Raw genomic sequence first — 23,737 nt, forward strand, 5'->3', positions numbered from 1 at the left:
GTGGATTTCGGAAGCTCAATGTTAGCTGACTTAGCAGCTAGAGAACCTAATGCCAGCAGAGGGGAGGGCAGCAGGTACGTGGACCCTTTCACTGCAGGGCCCAGGAGTCGTACACTGTGCCCCTTGGAGGAGTTTGAAGGCAGGAGGCTGTTGCAAAGACAGGCAGGTTTCTTTGGGGGAAGTGGGTCCAGAGAGGCCGTGGAGTTGGGACTGTCACACACAGCAATAGGGTGGGATACAGTGCTGAGTCGGAAATGGACATCAGGTGAAGACCACAACGTCACCCTCTTGCTCGGCTCTTCTGGGATGCCTGTGGTCCAGCAGGGCAGAGAGTGGAGGCGTCTCCTCTGGAGAAATTGACCCCAAAGTGAAGACTTAGAAATGCTCCCACACGGGCATCTGCTGTCATAGTTGTGAGGGTGCTGGGCTGGGCTGCACTCAAACATGTGAGGCCCTGCGGTCAGTAGGCGCGTTCACCGCAGAGAGCTGTGTCCTGGGGCTTGTTCTCACCTGTGGGTGGACTCAAGGTCTCCAGATCTTAGCATCTCCCAACAGGAAGGACAGAGACCTGCCAAAAGGAGACAAAAAGCAGCAAAAGGCACTCAGCAGAATCCAACACAATGTGCAGAGCAGAAGAAAACCTAAAAAAAGAACCACCCTGGCACTCTTGACTCTGTTCCACTGTAAGAGAGTGAAGTCAGGTATGCTCTTGGTGAAGAAAGCAGTCACACCAGGAATGAGCAAGTAAGGATCCTGAAAGAACTCTTGGAATTAAAAACATTGTAGCTGAAATTTTTAAAACTCACCTGTGAGGTTTGGATGGTGAAGCAGAGCAAATGTCCCAGAAAGTGGAACAGAAATTGTTACAAATTGATGACAAGTGGGAGCAAAGAGGTAGGAAAAGTAGAAGATCTCAGAGTTCCAGAAAGAGGGAATAGCGACAGCGGGAGAAAGTTACTGGAAGTCAGGATTTCCAGACTGGAGCTTGAGTTAAAGGCCCCCTCATGCCTCAATGTGCCTCCAGGCACCACGAATAAGAGACCTGGCTGAAGCACTTAACTGTGAAATTTCAGAGAAGATCGCAAAGCTTCCAGAGATAAGAATGGGCCACATTCAAGGGACGAGGAACCAGGACCTCAGACTTCTCAGCACAGCGCTGGCAGCTGGAAGATGGGAACAGTGCATTCAGGGTCCCCCGCCTGGAATCCTATACCCAGCTCAGCCAGCCATCCTGAGCGAGGTAGAATCAGGCGCTTGTCATCAGGCTCCGGCTCATAGAGGGTGGGCTCTGCCGCAGTGCACGCGGACACCAGGGGGCACACGGATGGAAGATTGGGTACCTCCTGCCCCACGGAGACACGGGGAGACATTTGTGGGGTGCTGGGGGGCAGGGCACGACCCTCAGAGATCCATGGGGTGTGAGCGCAGCCCCTGTGTTTGGCTGTGTGTGGGGTGTTTGCCAGGAATAATTATCTAGAGTCGGGCAAGGAATTGTTAACAGGCACATAAAACAGTGAGCGAGCAAGCAAAGGAAACACAGTGAGCGAGGAAGCGCTACCACTACACTCCGTACTTTGGATTAGACCGAGAATTGTGCCAAGACCGTGTGGGGGAGAGAAGCCTGCAGGAAGGAAGGCGGCTCAGTCAGAAGTCAGTAACCCATCAGAACGTACAGACGTGAAATAACAGTGTAAGCACGTCAGAAACTGGAGGGTAAGAGAAGAATCAGCAGGGCTTTGCTGTGTTCACAGGAGTGGGGTGGGGAGGGGCGTGAGATTTCTGACCTCAGTCTTTTGACTCTTTTTTAAATTTATTTTTGACTTCTGATCGCCCTTGCTGCGTGCGGGCTTTCTCTAGTTGCGTTGAGCATGGGGGCCTCCTCTTCCTGGTGGCTCAGACTTAGATGCCCCTCGGCTGGTGGAGTCTTCCCGGACCAGAAATCGAACCTGCGTCCCCTGCATCAGCAGGCGGGTTCTTAACCCCTGGACCGCCAGGGAAGTCCTCTCCTAACTTTTAAACCAGGTGTACACGTGTGATCTTCGGTAAAGAATAAAAATAAAAAGAACAGAATTCCAAGGTTTCCCAGCCCCAGGATCCTGGCGCCTGGGGGTCCAGTTCCGACTGGCTCCAACCGTGGCGTGCTGGTCTGTCCTGTCCCCAAGGGTTCCGGTGGGAATCTTGACGGGCTCTGCCCCAGCCGCCCCAGGGAGTTCCACCCGAAACCTCAGTGTTCTCTGCCGGTCAGAGTCACTGCCGCTGCCTCAGAGCCGCCTGGGAGCAGTTTCCCTGCCGTCAGCAGAAGCACGCCTGTGAGCCATTGACTCGCATCTGTTGACTTGAAAACGAGCTGCTGGAAAGCGTATGGCTCGTGTTACTCCCGCCTGGCCAGTCCCGTGTATCCCTGGGTTGAAAGCCTGGCTCTCCACCACCTCACCTTGAATTTGCTGGGCGGCTGGTTGGCCTCCTGGGCACCTCTCCCCAGGGGGATCAGATGCAGAGGGGTAGCGGGGAGGGGGCTGAGGCCCAGCTTCACCCCCACCTGCTTTTGCCCATCCCATCTGGGTGGCTGGCTGTGGCCCCCCCGTGCTCCCCCAGGGGTGCTGGAGAGGCCGTCGGTGTAGGGCTGTGGTTCCCACCACTCCAGGGGTCGCTCTCCCCTCTCCAGCTCTGTGACCTTGGCCCGGAACCTAAACCCTGAGCTTCTTTATCCACCCGGGGGTGCTTGTCAACCCTGCCTCGGCTGTGTCAGGCCTTGCCCCGGGTGTCGCCCATCAGCCCATCTTCGCGGGAAGGCGGCCTGGCTTGGGGAGCAAGGAGGCTGAGGTATTTCCGATGTGAGCGGTCCAGGTGAGCGGTGCCCACAGGTGTTAGGGGATGTGACCTGGGGTGACAGGAGGCGGGGGTCCAGCTTCTCCCTGGAGCCCAGAACAGGGCACACCCTTGCCAACCACCTTGGTGTTAGCGCTGTGAGACCTGTGCTGGCCTCCTGGCCCCCCGAACGATACCTGGGTTGTTCTGGGCCACTGAGTTGGTGGTAATTGGTTACAGCTGCGGTAGAAACTAGTAACACGACGCAGCCTTGCTCCCTGCCCACGTGAGCTGCCCCCCGTCAGCTCCCCAGCGGCGCCCAGAGTGCTGCATGCAGCTGGACAGGAAGCCCAGGGTGCCCGGTGCCCCCAGGGCTAGGGAGACTTGGAGGGTCCAGGGAGGCCTCTGAGTGGTGGTCCAAAGCACAAGTCCAAGGTGACTAGGCAGAAGGGCAGCCCGTAGCAGGCCTGGGCCCTGGGTGCTGGGTGCAGAGGGTGGTGGAGAAGGCTGGCTGCAGCACAAAGGGCCAGAGCCAGGGAGAGGAGGCCACAGGCTGAGCAGGACGGCGTCCCTGGACGTGAGAACAGCAGGCAGGGCCTGGGCTCGGGGTTCCCGGCCATGGTAGCCAGGAGAGTGGGTGGATGGGCTGGGCAGGGGGGACACCTCGGTGGCGGGACTTGGAGGTGCCAGTGGGCAGGGGAGGCGCCAGGTGGAGAGCTTGCAGAGCCGGGGCTGCCTGCAGGGCCTGCATTTGGACTTCGGTTGAGGGGCTTTGTCTGGACCCTGGTGGTGACTGCCTGGTAGAGTCATCATCCCCGGTCGTTCTTTTCCGTGGTGGTTTGGTCACATCCGGCTGGCCTGGGGTCACCAGGGGCCGTTGCCCGAGCTGATCCCGGGTCCCCCACTCCCCGTCCTCCCTGGTGCCTGGCAGGGGCATGGTGTGCCCTCCTGAGCTGGAGACGGGAGGGCCAAGCGGTGCCCCACCAGGAAATGGACTTACAGGGCTGCCCTGGAGAGGGGGCTGCGAGGGACAGGCTGCAGAGAGCTTCCTGTGGGCTCTATCGAGGCTGGCCTTCCGGCGCAGCTCCTTAATGGAGGCACGGATGGAGCTTGTGAAATTGCTGTGTCGATACTGATGTTAGACGTACTAATTAGACGTACTAATGTGCAGGAATGGCCGTCTGGGTCATGCCTGTGGGGGCTCCTGGGGTGGGGGTGGGAGCACTAAACGTAGATCCTGAAGAGCTCCTTGGTGGTGGTGGTTTGGCCGCTTAGTCGCGGACTGTAGCCTGCCAGGCTCCTCTGTCCATTAGATTTCCCAGGCACGAATACTGGAGTGGGTTGCCATTTCCTCCTCCAGGGAATATTCCCAACCCAGCAATCAAACTCACGTCTCCTGCACTGCAGGCAGATTCTTTACCATTGAACCACCAGGGAAGCCTGAAGACCTCCTTGGGAGGAAACTGCTCAGGGTCTGATTTCTAAGGGTAACCCCCCAGTTCCCACCCCCACTCTCCCCACCTGCCCCACCCAAGTGCAGCTGCCTTGAGCTGCTGGGTGGATGGGCCTCGGCAGGAGGAATAGGCGGATGGGAGCCACACACTGGCGCTGTGACCTTGGGCCATTAGGCCTCAGGAACCTCCCCTCTAAATGGGGTGGTGGTCCCCACGTCTCAGGCTGGAGGGCAGCCGCAGCCATGGAGCAGACTCCTTTGGCGTCTCGCTCACTGTGCCCAGCATCGTGTCTGGACCCAGCCCTGCCGGGCGCTGCGGCCCTTTGTGGCTCCTGTCATCCGAGTCTCGGGGCTGATTCATTCATCCTGCTGCTCAGCGACGCTTCCGTTGTTTCCAAGGTTTGTTCCTCTGAGGACCACTGCAGGGCTGTTCTGGTCTGTGTCTCTCAGCATGGTCCTGGCTGCTGTTGTTCCTCAGTTGCCGAGTCGTGTCTGACTTTTTGCGATCCCATGGACTGCAGCACACCAGGCCTTTCTGTCCCTCACCATCTCCCAGGGTTTGCCCAAGTCCATGTCCATTGCATCGGTGATGCCATCTCATCCCCTGATGCCCTCTTCTCCTTCTGCCCTCAATCTTTCCCAGCGTCAGGGACTTTTCCAGTGAACCAGCTGTTCAGCATCAGATGGCCAAAATACTGGAGTTTCGACTTCAGCATCAGTCCTTCCAATGAGTATTCAGGGTTGATGTCCCTTAAGATTAACTGGTTTGATCTCCTTGCTGTCCAAGGGACTCTCAAGAGTCTCCTCCAGCACCACAGTTTGAAGGCATCAATTCTTCAGCACTCTGCCTTCTTTACAGTCCATCTCTCATAACTGTAGGTGACCACTGGGAAGACCACAGCCTCAACTACAGGGACCTTTGTTGGCAGAGTAACGTCTCTGCTTTTTCAGCACACTGTCTAGGTTTGTTGTGGTTTCCCTGCCAAGAAGCAAATGTCTTCTGATTTCTTGGCTGCAGTCACCATCCGTGGTGATTTTGGAGCCCAAGAAGAGGAGATCTGTCACTGCTTCTGCCTTTTGCTCCTCTGAGGAACTGTGGGGCTGTTCCGGTCGATGTCTCTCGGTGTTGTCCTGGTACATTTCTCGTTACAGGTCAGACCCGTGTTTTGCTTTAGTAGATACCAGGAGACATGGTTTTCATTGTAAATAATTGACTGGCCAGTCGTTCCCCTGGACCCTCATCACTCCTGGGTAAATGGAAATTCAGGTTCTGGAAGCCCAGGACTGAGATCACGTGCTCATCACAGTCCTCGGGTCCTTGGGGGGGGCAGGCACCGCACGTCCTGTTCACCCCTCATGGCGGCCTCGAGAAATCTCCTGTCTGCATTCGGTGCTGGCAAGACAGGAGCTCAGAAAGGCCGGCTCAGCCACAGTCACCCTGAGAGGTGGCATCGAGTCAGCCAGTGTTCCTCCATTTGACTCAGGACACTGCCAAGACCTCCCCACAAAACCTGCAACCCTTCAGCCCTTTCCTGGGGCGGTCGGTGCTCCCCTGAGAGCAGGGCTTGCCCTTGGGCTTCCTTCCAGGCACCCCCTCACCAGCTTCTCTCCCTCCAGGCACCAGCTTGCTGCAGGAAGTGGTCTACTTGGTGAGCCAGGGGGCCGACCCTGATGAGATCGGCTTGATGAACATTGACGAGCAGCTCCCGGTCCTGGAGTACCCGCAACCAGGCCTGGACATCATCAAGGTGGGCTCGGTGCAAGCGTCACAGCCTACATGAGCCCCTTGGGGGCTTTCCTGTGGTTGCTCCCGAGGGGTTCCTGGGGCCCCTTTGGTTAGAAGGAAAACAGCAAGCTCCTGGGATCCCAGGTGGCCGGCAGGGAGAGACTGCCAGCCTGAGCTGGTGACGGTGACCCTGGAACCGAACCAGAGGGTGACAGGGGGTGACTTTGAGGAGGAAAGGAGGCAGCTGCTGGGAGTAGGGGGGAAGGTGGGGTGAGGGGCCTCCTCCTGTGGTTCGTCCTGCCTGTTGTGGGGACTGGGTAGGATGTGTTTGCATCATAAATACTTGGTACCAAGAGTGAAACAAACATCCCCGAGTCCCGTCCGGCCCACCCCTCATGTTACCTGGGTTTTTTTTCTCTGCACTCTCCCCACTCTCCCCTCCGCCACCTCTCAGTTCAGGCCTCACTGCCCGCGTAGCCCCTCCCTGTCCATTCTTCTGTGAGATGGGCATTCTGAAGCTCTGAGAGCACCCCCACACCCCCAGGTCAGTGTTCGCATTGCCGCCGGCCGAGCCCTGCTGTGGAGCCGGGTGGGCGCCTGCTGCTGCTGCCCTGCTCCTGGCCTTGGGGTTCCACCCAGAACTGAGCTGACCCTGTGACGTCAGAGCCCTTGCAGCACTTGGAGCCCACAGGACAGGAAAACCGAGGGTCCTAGTGGTCGAATGGTGGCCCCTCCGGACAGGAGCAATGTGGACAGGCTAGGGCCTGTCGGCGGGGACCCCTGAGTCAGGGCCTGGGGGCGGAGCGCTGGCCGATGGAGGGGCCAGGGGTGGCCAGGAACAGCGGGGAGCCCCGCGCTGAGACCACTGCAGAGCCCAGCGGCCCCCCTCCCTGTGCTTTTGTTTCCTCCGTGGCCCTTCATGGCCCGTCCTGCGGCCGCTCTTGGCCGCTCCAGTCTGCAGCCTGCCCTCATGTCCTCTGAGCAGACCCCTGCTGGTACACTTAGACTCAGGCTGTTGGTACTTGTGTCTGGCTCATGTCTGCCCGCCAGGGTCCAGCCTGGGCAGGGCTGGGGGTCGTATCTCAGGGAGACGTTTCTGGGGCAGGGGTGCTGGTCCTGACTCGTCCGAGGCCCCATTGGGCCCCGGGCTGGTCAGAAAGTCTGCGTGTCATCCTCTGACCGCCTCCCCTCTCTGCCTGCCACAGGAGCTGACATCTCCCCGCCTCATCAAAAGCCACCTCCCCTACCGCTTCCTGCCCTCCGACCTCCACAACGGCGATTCCAAGGTAACCCTGGCTCCCCGCTGCTCCCATCCGCTCCCCACTCCTGGAACCGGGGACACCTGTGCCAGGCCAAACTGGGGCCTGTCACAGGCACGGGCTCCCAGAGAGCCTCGGTGGGGTGGGGTCCCCGGAGCGATGTCCTGGAGCCTTGTCGCTAGTGTTTTATATCCATGTTGCTTATCCTGGTTCTTCCTCACAGTTGAACTTGACCAGCCAGGGCTCAGCCTCTGCCTGTTTAAGACCTAAGGACTCACGGCTGCTTTCATTGTCTCTGCTTTTTTCTGTGTTCTCAACTGCATGAGATGTTTGAGGTCTATAGTTCTCATCACCAGGAGGGTCAGGACCATAATTCTTCTGTCTTCTGCTGATTTTAAAGTAGCGCTAGCGACACCGCAGCATTCATAGCAGCCCAGTGTCCAGTCGCCAGGCTGCGGAAGCACCCTCGGTGCCTGTCACCAGATGAATGGGTATGAGAGGTCTCGTAGATGTGTACAGTGGAAGACCATTCAGCCATAGAAAGAGAAGGGCATTCTGCCACTTGAAGGACAAATACTGTTTGGTATCACGTTATATGGCTTTTTCAGTGGAATGTGAAAAACTGCAACAATCTAGTGAATGTAATAAAAGCAACCAGACTCAAAGATACAAAGAAAACCAGTGGTTACCAGTGGGGAGAGGGAAGCCGGCAGGGCAAGATAGGAATGGGGACTAAGGGATACAAACTGTTATATAAAATGGACATGAACTTGGGCAAACTCTGGGAGATGGTGAGGGACAGGGAGGCCTGGCGTGCTGCAGTCCATGGGGTCGCAAAGAGTCGGACACGACTGAGCGAGTGAACAGCAGCAACAACATGTATAAAATGAGCTACAGGGTATATTGTACATCATGAGGAATATAGCAGATATCTTATATAAAAGGAGTATACTCTTTACAAATTTTGAATCACTGTTTTATACATGTGACATATAATACTGTATATCAGCTATCAGTTCAGTCACTCAGTTGTGTCCGACTCTTTATGACCCCATAGACTGCAGCATACCAGGCCTCCCTGTCCATCACAAATTCCTGGAGCTTGCTCAAACTCATGTCCATTGAGTCAGTGATGCCATCCAACCATCTCAGCCTCTGTCGGCCCCTTCTCCTCCCGCCTTCAATCTTTCCCAGCATCAGGGTCTTTTCCAAGGAGTCAGCTCTTCGCATCAGGTGGCCAGAGTATTGGACCTTCAGCTTCAGCGTCAGTCCTTCCAGTGAATATTCAGGACTGATTTCCGTAATGATTGACTGGTTTGATCTCCTTGCAGTTCAAGGGACTCTCAAGAGTCTTCTCTAAAGGATCAACTATAGTTTAAAAAAACAAGTAGTGCTGGAGGACAGAAGTGTGATCAAACACGCAAGTGACTGTCCTAGCTGACACTGTCGTGTGGACAGGAGTGCAGCTCTGAGACAGAGCAACGGTGAGAAGGCGCTTGGTCGTGGCGTGTGAAGGGCTGACCTCACCACGGGTAATGGGCTAGGAGAGTAGCTTGTAGGCCAGTGGAGCCTGCTCGGGGCGGCCTTCCTGGGCCGGAGGATTGCAGACTAACCTCCCCCGTCTGCCCGCCTGTGCCTCCTCCTCCCCCTGCCCACCCCTCCACCGCAGGTCATCTACATGGCCCGGAACCCCAAGGACCTGGTGGTGTCCTATTACCAGTTCCACCGCTCGCTGCGGACCATGAGCTACCGAGGCACGTTCCAGGAGTTCTGCCGGAGGTTCATGAACGACAAGTGTGAGTGTCTGTGTGTGATGTTCCCACAGGGGTGCTTCCCATCACCCCAGGACTCTGATAACCGTGGGGCTGGCCTGCTTCCCTGCTGGTGGGCAGCGGAGCTCAGGCTGAGGGGGGTCAGGAAGCTTGTGCCAGGCCGAGCGGGCATTCGATGCCGAAGCCCATCTCTCTCCCCACACCCTTGGGGTTCTGAGAAGTCTCCCGGTTAAAAGCATCCGTATCCCTGCCTGGATTCCAAGCTGTGGGAACAGTGGCCTAGATCCCCGTTATTGGTGCCCAAGGCCAGCGTGGAGGCTTCGGCTTCGTGTGAGGGCCCCAGGCCTTCAGCTGGACTTGAGGGTCAGATGTGGCCGCCAGCCCCAGGCCAGTGTGGCAGGTGGGGTTCACTCCAAGGGAGGGGCGGGACGGTGCTCTGGGCAGGAAGCATGTTCCCAGGGGAGAGGCTTCGGCAGGGGCCGAGCCTGCCAGGGCCCCTCCATCCATGTCTGCCCTCCCTGGGGAGGAGTGGACCACGGAGGGAGCTGTCCCCTTGGCCATGGTGTTGATTCTGTTCCCCTACCCGTCAACCCTGGCTTCTCTGCACACCCTGCTGCTTAAGACTTTGCGCTCAGGAGAGTTTTGAAATGAATTAAGTCTGTCCGGAGACTCTCCTGCAAATACACTTCCTGTTTTATTTCCCAGCTTGGGGAACCCTCAGCCTGGTTGTCCATTCGTTGTCCAGCCCAGGCAGGGCAGGGTTTCTGCGATGAGATTACGTGGCAGGAGCATGATAAAGCGCATAGAGGCAGTACAGGAGCACAGCACCCCAAGTTTACACGGGACCTGGGACGGCTGAATCGGAGCCTGGCTGAAGACCAGACCTCCTGAGTGAGCTCCCCACAGTGCCTGAGGCCCTCTCTTTCTTGCCCTTGCGTCTCTGCTTCAGCCCAGCCTGGCGGGGAGGGACCCCGGATGGGAAGGGACAAGTGTAGGTGGCCTCAGCAGTTGTGCCTTAAGGCCCTGGGAACCTGCTGAAGGCCTCTGTTCAGCCTCCCTTCCGCCCAGCCCATCAACTGGCTCGGGCCCCTCCTGGTCTGTCAGGTATTTGGTTCCCAGAGCCGTGTTTTAAGTCCTGGTTTGTGCTCCTGCCTTTAAAGCAGCCGCTGGCACGGGAACACCGCCATTGCAAACAGTGGGTGGCCACTGCGTTCACACTGCCCCACGGTACAGACCTTAAAAGCCCCCTGCTCAGGCTGGAGGAGTTATAAGTTATCTAGTACAGGCCCGTCCACCTCGTGAAGGTCACGGCACTGCCCAGCACTGACGTTCAAGGCTGCACACGCTTGCTGTGGTCCCCCACAGCCCCTGCACCCGAGCACCTGGTCCTGTTTATTCCCTGCTCTGAGGAGGCTTGCCTTCTCTGTCCAAGGTGCTGAAGAGCTTGAGTGCCGTGCAGAAGAGGCAGTGAAACTCGCTGTCCGTCCACTGACAGTCTGGGCGCACTGCCCCGAGGCCTGTGTCAGGGGTTGTGACGCACACACTGCAGGGCAGGGTGGGTGGGGGGTGCCTGGGCCCGAGTGCCAGGGGACAGGAGCAGGGTGGAGGAGTGCCTGCGTCCCCTGTCTTCTCGGCCTCCCTGTCCCCAAGTCCCCCCTCCCCCCGCCACCGCCCCATCCTCAGGCCCTGGTTGTCTTGTCTGCGAGTGTTCTCTGGGAGCCGGGGGGGGGGGGGGTGTTCTGGTCTCCATGTCCATGCCCAGTGGACCGCTCAGTCCCAGGACGCCAATCTGCGTGCCAGCTGTGGGCCCAGACTTGGGAGCGTCTGCTTGGGGACCCCAGGGTTACCAGCCTGCCAGCGAGTTGGTCAGGTCCCTTCCTTCTCTGGACTCGCCCCCATGCTGAAGATCGGGAAGGCTGGCCTGGCCCTCATGTCCTGCCCTGTGCGTGGGTCTCCTCCTGGTGTGGGAGGAGCAGGGATGTGCCAGGCCGACGGGAGGGTGCAAGACCTGGAGTCTGAAAACTTGGCCGTGGGGGGACCAGGCCAGGAGGGCCAGGGCTCACCCAGCAGCGGGCCTAGTGAGGCCTTTGGCTGTAGCCTGCACTGCTGATTCATTTCTGCCCACTCACCCCCATCCCCTTCCAGAGCGCCCCCTTCCTTCTCCATAAATGGCCTGAAGAGGGCCTTCTGCTCTGCTCCATCCCCACCACCAGTGCCCCTTGACCCATACCTCCACTCCCAGGACCCACGTCGGACTGTGGGACCCACGTTGGACTGTGGGCCTAGGCTGCCGCTGCGCTGCACCCTGCTGGCGGGATGGCCGACTGCTGATGGATTGGGCTGGCGGGGTCGGGGTCCCCATTTCCCAGCCTTGGTCACGTGTGTACGCATGGCTCTGCCACTCGGTGGACTTCAATAGTACACATGGGACCCCCAGTGCCTCCCGCCAGAGAGGACACACAGCGACGCCCCCACTGGTCCCCAGGGGCCGAGACCTGTACCTGCTTTTCTTGGGGCGGCAACCCAGCGGTAGGGGGGTGGGGGGGCACAGATTCTGTTGTCATGCCATTCACGGAGGAGGAGGCGCAGACAGGTTCAGGGCCTGCTCCGTCTCGTGGCCAGTGAGGGTGTGAGAGGCTGGCTGCCTCTGATCCAAGTCCTTGTCCTCTGCCCCCCTGCCTGGCCACCGTCTGATGGTGCCGTCTGCCTCTGACCCCCTCCGCCCATGCCCCCCCGCTTCTCTGAGGCCCCTTTGCAGCTCCCTGCCCTGCTTCCCGCCCAGCCCTCGTGGATCGCTTCAAGCTTGCCTGGTGTGGGAGGTGCCTGCCCCAGGCCTTGGGGCTCCCTCCCAGTGCTGGTCACTCCCATGTGGCCGTCACCAGTGTCCTTGGGCTTTGCCGTCAGGGCGGGCGCTCCTCTGGCCTTGGGCCATGCGTCATGTCCTAGGGTTCGGGAGATGGATGGGCACTCAACTAAGTGAGGGCCCTGGCAGTGTGGCCACTCCTCTTGACTGGCCTCTGTTGTCCAGCTGGACCTGCTTCTCAAGGCTCCACCGGCCCAGGGGCCCCCACGTTCTCTGGCTGAGACTTCCCTCTAGTCCACATGGAAGCCCCCTTGGAAGCTGCCCTCACAGTGGGGGGCATCAGTGTGACCCTGTGGACACGAGAACCCATAGTTTTTATGAAGAATGCTGTGAAGAGGCCTGGCCACACTGACTGGTACATGGGTCCCCCTGTGGCCGTGGGACCCCAGCCCTAGGCCACAGCCCGGAGGGTCGTGGGACACGCCGGCTGTGGTGTAGGTATGAGCTCGTGTGTCGGGACAGCCTGTTGCGCCTCTTCACACTGTGCCTCCTGGTCCTGCCTGTGTCTGGCCCCATGTCAGCTCCACCCTCCTCGACTGCAGACCGACTGGCCCTGGGCCCAGCTCCTCTAGGTGGCCCTCTCTTGCATTCACCACGTGTTTGAGAAGCTCCTGGAGCCGGCACCTGCGCACCAGGGGGACAGAGGCCTCCCTGCTCAGGGTCGGGCCTTGGGCATCTGGGAGGTGGGGCAGAGGCTGGCAGGTGGGAGCGGTGGGGCAGGCGGCCAGGGGACATGCGGCTGCCTGAGGAGCTGGAGCTGCGTCACAACTGCTGGGCAGAGGAGCGAGCCGCCATCCACTCGCCCATCCCTCCTGTGACCTCTCCTGTCCCCTTGTGTCCACAGTGGGCTATGGCTCCTGGTTTGAGCACGTGCAGGAGTTCTGGGAGCACCACATGGACTCGAACGTGCTATTCCTCAAGTACGAAGACATGCACCGGGTGAGTGCCTGGGGGTGGGCGCCTCAGGGTGAGAGCCTCGGGGGTGTGTCCTGAGGGGTGGGTGCCTCGGGGGTGTGTCCTGAGGGGTGAGTGCCTCGGGGGTGTGTCCTGAGGGGTGGGTGCCTCGGGGTGTGTCCTGAGGGGTGGGGGCCTCGGGGGTGTGTCCTGAGGGGCGTGTCCTGAGGGGTGGGTGCCTCGGGGGTGTGTCCTGAGGGGCGTGTCGTGAGGGGGTGGGTGCCTCAGGGGTGTGTCCTGAGGGGTGGGTGCCTCGGGGGTGTGTTCTGAGGGGGCATGTCCTGAGGGGTGGGTGCCTCGGAGGTGTGTCTTGAGGGGGTGGGTGCCTATGGGGTGTGTCCTGAGGGGCATGTCCTGAGGGGGTGAGTGCCTCAGGGGTGTGTCCTGAGGGGTGTGTCCTGAGGGGTGGGTGCCTCGGGGGTGTGTCCTGAGGGGGCGTGTCCTGAGGGGTGGGTGCCTCGGGGGTGTGTCCTGAGGGGTGTGTCATGAAGGGGTGAGTGCCTCAGGGGTGTGTCCTGAGGGGTGGGTGCCTCGGGGGTGTGTTCTGAGGGGTGGGTGCCTCGGGGGTGTGTTCTGAGGGGGTGGGTGCCTCGGGGGTGTGTCCTGAGGGGGCATGTCCTGAGGGGGTGGGTGCCTAGGGGGTGTGTCCTGATGGGCGTGTCCTGAGTGGTGTGTGCCCTGGTGGTTAGGTGCCAAGGGGCAGGGGTGATGCTCCAGGCTCCACGCCGTCTGTCCCACAGTGGAGCCCTCAGGGAGGGTGGGGCCTGCAGTGCCTGGTCATCAGGGGTGCATCTTGGACCTCAGGGTTCCAGGTGGGCCCAGAGCCCCTGACAGGGCTTTGCCTCCAGCCCATGCAGGCCCCCAGGCCCTTGCTCTGGCCTGGGCCGTGCGCAGCTCCCGAGTTAGGGGTGGCCTGCAGTGCTTCTGAAAGGCCTGTTTATTTTTCTGCTTCGACGGTGGTGGAACACTGCCGGGGTCCAGCCCCGGTGGATCCAGGGAATTCAAAGCAGGGACGGCGTTGGCAAACTGGATACAATCAGTTCAGTTCAGTCTCTCAGTCGTGTCTGACTCTTTGCAACCCCATGAATCACAGCACGCCAGGCCTCCCTGTCCGTCACCAACTCCCGGAGTTCACCCAGACTCGCGTCCATCAAGTCAGTGATGCCATCCAGCCATCTCATCCTCTGTCGTCCCCTTCTCCTTCTGCCCCCAATCCCTCCCAGCATCAGAGTCTTTTCCAATGAGTCAACTCTTCACATGAGGTGGCCAAAGTACTGGAGTTTCAGCTTTAGCATCATTCCTTCCAAAGAAATCCCAGGGCTGATCTCCTTCAGAATGGACTGGTTGGATCTCCTTGCAGTCCAACGAACTCTCAAGAGTCTTCTCTAACACCACAGTTCAAAAGCATCCATTCTTCGGCGCTCAGCCTTCTTCACAGTCCAACTCTCACATCCATACATGACCACAGGAAAAACCATAGCCTTGACTAGACGGACCTTTGTTGGCAAAGTAATGTCTCTGCTTTTGAATATGCTCTCTAGGTTGGTCATAACTTTCCTTCCAAGGAGTAAGCGTCTTTTAATTTCATGGCTGCAGTCACCATCTGCAGTGATTGTGGAGCCCCAAAAAAGAAAGTCTGACACTGTTTCCACTGTTTCTCCATTTATTTCCCATGAAGCGATGGGACCAGATGCCATGATCTTTTTCTGAATGTTGAGCTTTAAGCCAACGTTTTCACTCTCCACTTTCACTTTCATCAAGAGGCTTTTTAGTTCCTCTTCACTTTCTGCCATAAGGGTGGTGTCATCTGCATATCTGAGGTTATTGATATTTCTCCCGGCAATCTTGATTCCAGCTTGTGTTTCTTCCAGCCCAGCGTTTCTCATGATGTACTCTGCATATAAGTTAAGTAAGCAGGGTGACAATATATAGCCTTGACGGACTCCTTTTCCTATTTGGAACCAGTCTGTTGTTCCATGTCCAGTTCTAACTGTTGTTTCCTGACCTGCATACAAATTTCTCAAGAGGCAGATCAGGTGGTCTGGTATTCCCATCTCTTTCAGAATTTTCCACAGTTTATTGTGATCCACACAGTCAAAGGCTTTGGCGTAGTCAATAAAGCAGAAATAGATGTTTTTCTGGAACTCTCTTGCTTTTTCCATGATCCAGTGGATATTGGCAATTTGATCTCTGGTTCCTCTGCCTTTTCTAAAACCAGCTTGAACATCAGGAAGTTCACGGTTCACATAGAACCGTTCAACTTCAGCTTCTTCAGCATTACTGGTTGGGGCATAGACTTGGATTACTGTGATATTGAATGGTTTGCCTTGGAAACGAACAGAGATCATTCTGTCGTTCTTGAGATTGCATCCAAGTACTGCATTTCAGACTCTTTCGTTGACCACGATGGCCACTCCATTTCTTCTGAGGGATTTCTGCCCGCAGTAGTAGATATAATGGTCATCTGAGTTAAATTCACCCATTCCAGTCCATTTTAGTTTGCTGATTCCTAGAATGTTGACATTCACTCTTGCCGTCTCCTATTTGACCACTTCCAATTTGCCTTGATTCATGGACCTGACATTCCAGGTTCCTATGCAATATTGCTCTTTCCAGCATCGGACCTTGCTTCTGTCACCAGTCACATCCACATCTGGGTATTGTTTTTGCTTTGGCTCCATCCCTTCATTCTTTCTGGAGTTATTTCTCCACTGATCCCCAGTAGCATATTGGGCACCTACTGACCTGGGGAGTTCCTCTTTCAGTATCCTATCATTTTGCCTTTTCGTACCGTTCATGGGGTTCTGAAGGCAAGAATACTGAAGTGGTTTGCCATTCCCTTCTCCAGTGGACCAGATTCTGTCAGACTCTCCACCATGACCCGCCCGTCTTGGGTTGCCCCATGGGTATGGCTTAATTTCATTGAGTTAGACAAGGCTGTGGTCCTAGTGTGATTAGATTGACTAGTTTTCTGTGAGTATGGTTTCAGTGTGTCTGCCCTCTGATGCCCTCTTGCAACACCTACCGTCTTACTTGGGTTTCTCTTACCTTGGGCGTGGGGTATCTCTTCACGGCTACTCCAGCAAAGCGCAGCCGCTGCTCCTTACCTTGGACGAGGGGTATCTCCTCACTGCCTCCGTTCCTGACCTTCAACGTGGGATAGCTCCTCTAGGCCCTCCTGCTACTGCATACAGTAGCTTTAATTAAATATTAATTAGAGACATAAAGAGTAATAGAATAAGGATAGCTCAGTGAGAAAATTCAGTGGAGAAAAGAGGCTGAATAATTCAGCCAGAAGGCGAGAGAAAGAATGACATGGGGAGACCAAGCTTTGGTGAACAAGGCCTGCACTTTATTTTCCAAAGTAGTTTTTATACCTTAAGTTATGCATAGAGGATAATGGGGGAAGGGGTAGAGTCATGCAGTAAGCCAGGCTTTCTTCCTGCAAACTTATCATATGCAAAAGTTTAGGTGATTTGCATCATCTTCTGGCCCGGAGGCCTGTTAACATTTTAAGACCCTTTCTTCAGAAAACTTATTTTTCTCTAAAGGTGATTAGTCAGGCGCCACCCTCCAAAAGCATTAGATAAAGTTGCATTCCTATAGGGCAAAGGTGTGGTGGGCTATAACAAGAAAAAGAATTAACTCAAATGTCCAAGGTTACAAACATTAAAGCTACTACTTACATCAATTATATTAATCAATACACTGCCAGGGACACAGCAGGTAAGGGATATGGAAACTTAGCAGCAAACATTGGCCCAACAAGTGAAAAACCCTTCACCAATACAATTTCTAATCAATCTTTTAACCGCTCAAAGGAATCTGTATTTAGACAGTTTAGAACATCTCATGCCTCTCACGGTTGGGAAGCTGTGAACAATCACATGTGGCTGGAAGAACTTATTCAGGCAGGCTAGAGGACTTCCAAAGGAGTTTGTAGGTTAAAACACTCTTATCATGCCCAGGAACTTTATTAACTGGAGCTGTAAGTTAACTTTTTTTCAGAGAGAGGTGGTGGGGGACAGCCCCCTGTAAAGTCAGAGGTGTAGGTGAGAGCACAAAGCAGTAAAGTAGGCAGACTCTGGTTTTGGGGGTAGATGCTCGAGAATCTCCAGGGGGCTTCTGAGGCTCCATCCCGCCTTTGCATATGCTGAGCCTCCTTCCTCATGACCTTTGCCACGGGTGGAGTTCCTCAAGGCTGGCTTCTGGCAGAGCACCACCCAGCATCCTGTCCGAGGTGAGGGGACCAGCTCGGGGCAAAGGCCGAGGTGGCTGAGTCTGCATCTCTCGTCCGGGCTGTCTGTCTGTCTGTCTGTCTGTGGAGGGGCGGGGGGCTGGTTTGCAGGCTGCTGACCACCCGGCGGGTGTGTGCTGGTGTCTGGCCTCTGCTCCCCTTGGTGAGCTCCCCTGCTCCCTGGGGCATGTTCTTGGCAGCGTGTCCACCGTCGCATGTTTGTCCATCCACTCAGGGCTTCGGGCATTTGGGCTGTTCCCATTCTGGGTAACTATGAGCAGAGTGCTGTGGGCGTTCCCATGTCTGGGTGGACACGAGTTGTCTTTTCATCTTTTTTCCCCTCCACCCCTGTTCTGGGATGGGGGGGCACGGGGCTCCATGGCAGGGCGGGATGAGGAGGAGCCCGCCCGTCCAGCTGCAGACTCACCTGCAGGGCGCGGTGCCAGCTGGCAGGTTGCTCCCAGCGCCTCGCTTTTATGAATCACTTAGTATTTCATCCTGAGGGAGCAGGGCGTGCAGTTTACAGAAAACGTCAGAGCTGAAACACAGCCCTGTGCCCCGCTTCTCCAGACTCGCCGGGAGGCTGTGTCTGCCTTGCAGGCCTGTGGGAGAGGAGACAGCCTCTAGCGTTCTCCTCACGTGACCCAGCCACCGCCGGCCGGCATTTGGTCTGCTGACAGACAGCCCAGGCTATGGGCAGGACACTGGGGACGGTGACGCTGGGGCGGAGACCGCGGCGGGCTTCAGTGTTTCCTGGGGCAGGGCATGGCTGCGGAGGGGCGGGGCTGTGTGGCGAGCAGGTGGGTAGGGCCCCTTGGAGACGGTGAGGCAGCGGCAGCTGTGCCGTCAGCAGTGCCAGGACGCCGGGGCCCAGAGACGGCTTCACGTCACCGAATCTTCGCAGCGAGCCAGGTTCCCTGCCCTGCGAGGTGGGCTGGCCCTGGGGCCCCCGGGTCCCCCCCTCCTCAGGGCTCTCCTGAGCGCCGTCTGGGTTCCAGCTGATGGCGGGGAAGGAAGGGGAGAGTGAGCTGGTCCTGCCCCTGGCACAGTGCCCAAGTGCCTTCCTTTACTGCTTGCTGCTGCTGGACATGGCCACCGCTACGTCAAGGCCTCACATCTGCTTCCAGATTCCCAGAGGGCCGGGGCGGGAGCTGAGCGCCCTCGGGCAGTCTCTTAACCCGGATCCTTATTTCTTGAAGATGATGGCGTCCAATTTGTCTCGAGGACTTGAGTCAGGCTGTGGATAAAAGGTCCCCAGAGTGGTGTTCCACAAAGGTGCCGCCTCTGATGGGCTCCCGCGTCTCTGCTCTTGTCTTCCAGGACCTGGTGACCATGGTGGAGCAGCTGGCCAGGTTCCTGGGGGTGTCCTGCGACAAGGCACAGCTGGAGTCACTGACCGAGCACTGCCACCAGCTGGTGGACCAGTGCTGTAACGCCGAGGCCCTGCCCGTGGGCCGGGGTACGTGCCGCCCGCCCCCCGCCCCGCCCCCCCGCGCCGGCGTCCCGAGGCCCTGCCCGTGGGCCGGGGTACGTGCCGCCCGGCCCCTGGGGCGCTCCCCCCTTCCCTGCCGGCGTCCTCATGCTTTCTGGACCCCTATTCTCCCCCCGGCCCCGAGTCATGGTTCAGCCTCATATCTCCAGAGCTTTCTGCTCCCCAGGGTGGGGGGCAAGAAGGTAACCCAAAATGGGCCACTGAGGATCCTGGAAGCCCCTGCTGGAGTCAGCCTGTGGCCCTGCACAGGGTGTGGAGTTCACAGCGGGGCGGCTGCTGGCGGGGGGATGTCTCAGGTTCTTTGGGGAAGAGGTTTTCAGGCAGACACCTCCTCAGATGGCCCCCACCCTGGCGATGGGTTTGGGGCTGTGGAGTTGAGGAGCACAGAGCGTGCACACGTGAGCAAGGGCCGTCTCCCTCTGTTCCCCAGGGGAGGCAGCCACACAGGTGAGGTGCAGCGCATCCCAGGGAAGGGGTGTGTGTGTCTGTGGTGTATGTGCTGTGTGTATATGTGAGGGGTATGTGTGCACAGTGTGTGTGTGTGTGTGTGTGTGTGTACACGCATGTGAGAGAGTGACAGCAAGCAGGAAGTGCAGGCCTCTCCAGGGCTGGCCGGGCAGCTGTCACAGAGGCCAGGGGGCTCTCCCAGCCTAAGAGCGGGGTGCTGGGGGTGGAGCCTTCTGAGGTGTGGGCAGGTGTTCCCGCAGGAGTCCTCCCCAGATCCATGGGGGCCGCTCTCTGTGCCCCGAGGGCTTGTGCTGTTTGCAGCTGCTTCACGGCAGAGGGCTCAGGCATTCACATCCGTGGCACCTCAAATCCATGGCCGAGGCTGGTTCCCAGCTCCTGGGTTGGAGGGGAGGGCTCGGAATGACACCGGACTCCATGAGCAGCCACCCAGAGGGGAGAGAGGAGCTCCTCCGCGGCCTGGCCGGGCTGCTCTGGCCCTTCGTCCTCCCTGTACGGAGGGCCAGTCGGGTTGCCGACCCGTGTGGCTCCCAGGCTGTCCTGAAGGTCAGGCAGTTGGGTGCCTTCCTGTCAAGGCAGGCGGGCCACTCTCCGGGAAGACGTTAGTTAACGAGCCACGTCACCCTGCCGTTTATTTCCTGGCTGCATCTTCACGAACGTTTATAATTTAAAATTTATTTGCTCTTTTTTAGTTTTGCTTTCTCTGTGTTCTGTTACCCCTGGGTGTGACCTTCTCCAGAAGCCCCCCTTTCGGTTCACTTGTGTGGTTAAGAAGTGTCAAGAACACGCTGCGTGCACATATGCTCCTTCCGCTGTGTTTGCATTTATCATCGTTTACCTTGGTTTTGCTTTATTTCAGTTCTTTGGTTTTGTTTTCTTTTAGCACATTGCCTCTTTGCTCGGAAGACCTCCTTGCGTTGGTGAGAATGCAGGGGCTTGAGTAGCCAGCTGCATTGCTTAGATTTGATTCATGTCACAGCATAAATTGCACTGTCTTGAGTCCAAATCCTAAACCAGGTGGGTGACTCCTCTGATGAGCTCTTGGCTGCCTCAGCTGAGAAAAATAATCGTGGAAAAAAATATACGGTGTGGTGGGTCCAGAGCTTGTAATTCTGACCCTGAGGTGTCCTTAGAGGGTTCCTCTCCATCACCAACATATAATTTTTCATCACCGAAGAGAAAATCCATGTCACTTTGGATCTGTTAGCTCAGCGTTTGCAGGGTTGCAGTTTCATACATTAGGTCCTGCCAGGACAGGGGTGACTTAATAGCACAGCTTAACGAGAGATGCTTGCTGGGACGGTCAGAGCTCTGCCGTCAGAGATGCTGATGGTGAACAGAATTCTAGGCGAGCACTCAGTGCCCTGAGGCCGGTGTGTAAAAAGCTCGGCCGCGGTGCTCTGGGTGACGCACTTACTGCAGACGGAGGGCAGGGACCCACTCCTGACTTCTTCACAGTCACCATTCATAGTGCCCAGAACCGAAGATCTCGTAGTTAAGGAAAGCGGGTTCAGCAGTTTTCATCATTTTGATCTCTCTCCCTTCACGAAGAAGGGGAAGGCCCATGCCGGCCCATCAGTCTGTCGGCTCCAGGCCCCTCATGTCCTGCAAGGGGTGGGCAAAGGGGGTCTGACCAAGCCTCATTGGGATGTCGCTGTGATAGAGCAGCCACGAGGGCCTGGGTGGGCCTGGTCTTGGTGTCGAGTTGGGAGCTCTGATGGTTTTATTCCCTGTCAGTTCTCCGCTGACGTCACATGGGCAGGCTTCTCAAAATCTCCGCCCTTGACCTGGCCCCGGCAGCGGCCTGCCCACCATGAAACATTCTGCCTTTTAAAATTCTCCAGAAGCAACAGCTGCCTTGGTGGAGCTGTTGAGCTGCATGAGTGGTGGTGTCACGGGGCACACAGATCCCACGTGGCCTCTGAACTGCAGACCCGGGCCACGGACACTGCCCGTCCTCGGGGGTGTTGGCACGTGCGCCCCCGCTCTGCCTGGTGCTGGGGCCCAGCGGTGGACAGGCAGGCCCTCCCCAGGGCCTCAGCTCTGCACGTTTCTGGTCCTGGGTGAAAGCATGCCAGGATGGCCAGACTCAGGGAAGTGGGCTCAGCTAGCCTGAGGTTCACATGGCCATGGTGATCCCCGCGGGACAGGTTCAGAGGGGTCCGGGGATTCATGTGGAGCCTTCCAGGTCGTTCTCCCCAGCTCCCTGTGGTTTGGTAGCTGGCCTGACCGCCAGTGAACTCAGCTCGCCCGCCCCATGTGTGTTGCAGGAAGGGTCGGGCTCTGGAAGGACATCTTCACCGTCTCCATGAACGAGAAGTTTGACCTGGTGTACAAGCAGAAGATGGGGAAGTGCGACCTCACGTTCGACTTTTATTTATAATATCAGCAACCGCACACTTGCATGCTCACAGTACCCAGACACTATAGCTCAGAGTCCCATTTGCACTCATTTGTTCCTTGCTGGACAGACTCTGGAAGTGAGACCCCGGGGGAGGGAGGGGACATGGCCGGAGAAGCTGGAGAAAGCGGGTTTGAGTTCTGATCCAGAGCAGCTGTCTCGCCTTTGAGTCTAAACGTCTGCCCACAAAGATGGCGATTCTGGTGGACCACATGTGTCACGTCTGTTAACATATGCAGCTAGAGTGTCTACCTTTATTACAACCCACACTACGTATTGTATTTTATAGAGCTTTTCACTGGAAACCTAAATAAATCTCAGTAAACCAAATAAAAGTTCATTTCTGAGGGGCTCAGGAGAGCCACACCCAGGTGGTAGGAAGCGCTCAGGGTTGACTTTATTTTTTTTTTTTTGTCGTTCACACGGCACAGCCATTTGTCCTCCCCTGGTGAGGACCGGAGTGAGGCTGGGGTGGGGGGCCCATTTCCCCGGCGGCGCTCAGTTCTCAGCAGTCGCCCTGAGTTGCAGCAGAAGCTGTTCGCAGGGCGGGGGGCGTTTTCAAAGGCTGCCCTCCGGCCAGCGTCCCTGAGGCCAACGCAGAGGACCTGGAGGGATGGGCATGTGACGCGGTGACCCAAGAACCGCCCCCCACCCCTACCCCCCACCCCAGCAGAGACAGACCTGCTCAGAACCTGACTTTTCATTCTACGGTCTTTGATTCCCCGAAGCAGAAACCTGCTTATGTTGGCAAACAGATGGCTTGACAGTACTTTCTGGAACTCCTGGGTCTATACCTACCGTTCATTGTTGTGTCTGGGCCTGCGGCTCTCAGCCCCACAGACCCACCCAGTGCGTGTGGTGCCCCGTCTTGGCCGGGATGGGCCGGTGGGGTCCCCTCGGTGCTGCTCCAGGGCCCGGAGGCGGGGGTCCACGCCAGGCCAGAGGAGTGATGAGGCGGCGGGCGAGCTGTGGGGCCGGCCGCCGACACACCTGTCGCCGACACACCTGTCGCCGCCCCTGTGCACTGGGCTGTCCCGGCTGCGCGGGGCTGGGAAGTGCCTGGGGTGGTGGGGCCAGAGGAGTCACCGCCTCCGAGGGAGGGTCTGTGCCGAGGGCGGATGCGAGCGCTTCCCGTTGTTTTGTCCAGGAGAGCAGCTTGGATGGGGCAGGTGGTCCACGGCATCGCACAGTGGGCTTGGCAGCACCTTTTTTCTGTGTATCTGCGAGGGCGGCTGCTTTCTGTGAAATTTGTTTTCTATTTTTCTATTTTTAGTACTGTATGGATGTTACTGAGCACCACGCGTGAGACTTCTCTGTGCTTGCTTGCATCTTTAATAAAGACATATCCCATGCCTCGTGTCCAGCCTGTGCTGACGGGGGTGGGGACAGTTGGGGGGCCCCTCCACCCCGCAGTGGTCCCCTCTGGGTTTCAGGGCGGTAAGAGCGAGCCCACTGACAGCCTGGGTTGGGTGGGCTGGGTCTCCCTTGCTGTGGGTCCCGCCACCTTTTGGTATCTCTTTGAAGCTGAAGTGAGAGGGAGGGTGGGGGAGGAGAGAAGTGGGAAGAGGTTTTGCCGCATGTGGAGTCCAGGCCTTTTGGGCTCAGTCTGGGAAGGCCCCCTTCAACAAGGCAGATGGTGGTGTAGATTCTGACCTGCTGACTTTCCTTTGCCTCCGTGACTTCCAGAGCCCATCTAACTGATGCCTTGTGGGAGGGAAGTCCAGGATGCTCTTTTATTGGATAAAAAGCCTGGACTCTTTGAAAAGTCATGCTGATTTTCAAATGAACTAGCTCCTTTGGGTCTCTGGTGAAGTCCCAGAATTTACTTTGGTGTCTGGGATGACCTAGACCCACCTTGGGCCCACATCCAGTCTGCTATGTTCCAGGGTGGGAGGGGTCTGCTCCTAAATCACCTCCAGATCACCTAAAAGCAGGCAGATTATAATAAAGGTGGAGCCACTGAATAGAGAGGCAGGGTGGGGCCGCGTGTTCACGGAGCTCAGTGAACGTCCCCTCCAGCCCTGCCCCGTGGATGTTTCACCGCAGTCCTGGATCCACTCAGGACACACCTCGGACGGCTGCAGGCACTGCTGGTGGCACTAGGGTCCCCAGCCTGTGTGGCGTGCCTGCTCTGGCGGGGAAGTGATGTCCTAAAACCCGGGGTGCGTTCAGGCCCAAATGCGCTGCTGGGGGCCCGTGCACTCCTGAAGGACCAGGGAGGCCAACAAGAAGAGGCCCCCTGAGTGGAGACCGGGGGCAAGTGAGGGACCCCGGGCTGGGGGCCGCCTGGGGGAGGGGGTGTGTGCT

The 23,737-nt window shown here is 57.6% G+C and overlaps 1 protein-coding gene across 2 annotated transcripts in view; it reads left to right on the forward strand.

The window, feature by feature from the left end:
* Positions 1 to 22,782, forward strand: part of SULT4A1 (sulfotransferase family 4A member 1) — a 33,801-nt gene extending 11,019 nt beyond the window's left edge. The window contains exons 2-8 of one of the 2 annotated variants that reach the window (XR_003510973.1): positions 5,879 to 6,009; positions 7,193 to 7,273; positions 8,916 to 9,042; positions 12,726 to 12,820; positions 18,393 to 18,531; positions 19,913 to 20,046; positions 21,300 to 21,386. Coding sequence is in view for 1 of the 2 variants with exons in the window: in XM_027540562.1 (XP_027396363.1) it covers positions 5,879 to 6,009; positions 7,193 to 7,273; positions 8,916 to 9,042; positions 12,726 to 12,820; positions 18,393 to 18,531; positions 21,300 to 21,412 (686 nt within the window). In the remaining variant the exon portion in view is untranslated. Of the gene's footprint in view, positions 1 to 5,878; positions 6,010 to 7,192; positions 7,274 to 8,915; positions 9,043 to 12,725; positions 12,821 to 18,392; positions 18,532 to 19,912; positions 20,047 to 21,299 lie in introns of both variants that reach the window. The other variant, XM_027540562.1, reaches the window with a different exon arrangement.
* The last annotated feature ends 955 nt before the right edge of the window (positions 22,783 to 23,737 follow it).

The sequence above is a fragment of the Bos indicus x Bos taurus genome, chromosome 5 (assembly GCF_003369695.1).
Source record: "Bos indicus x Bos taurus breed Angus x Brahman F1 hybrid chromosome 5, Bos_hybrid_MaternalHap_v2.0, whole genome shotgun sequence".
NCBI classification, from domain to species: Eukaryota; Metazoa; Chordata; class Mammalia; order Artiodactyla; family Bovidae; genus Bos; species Bos indicus x Bos taurus.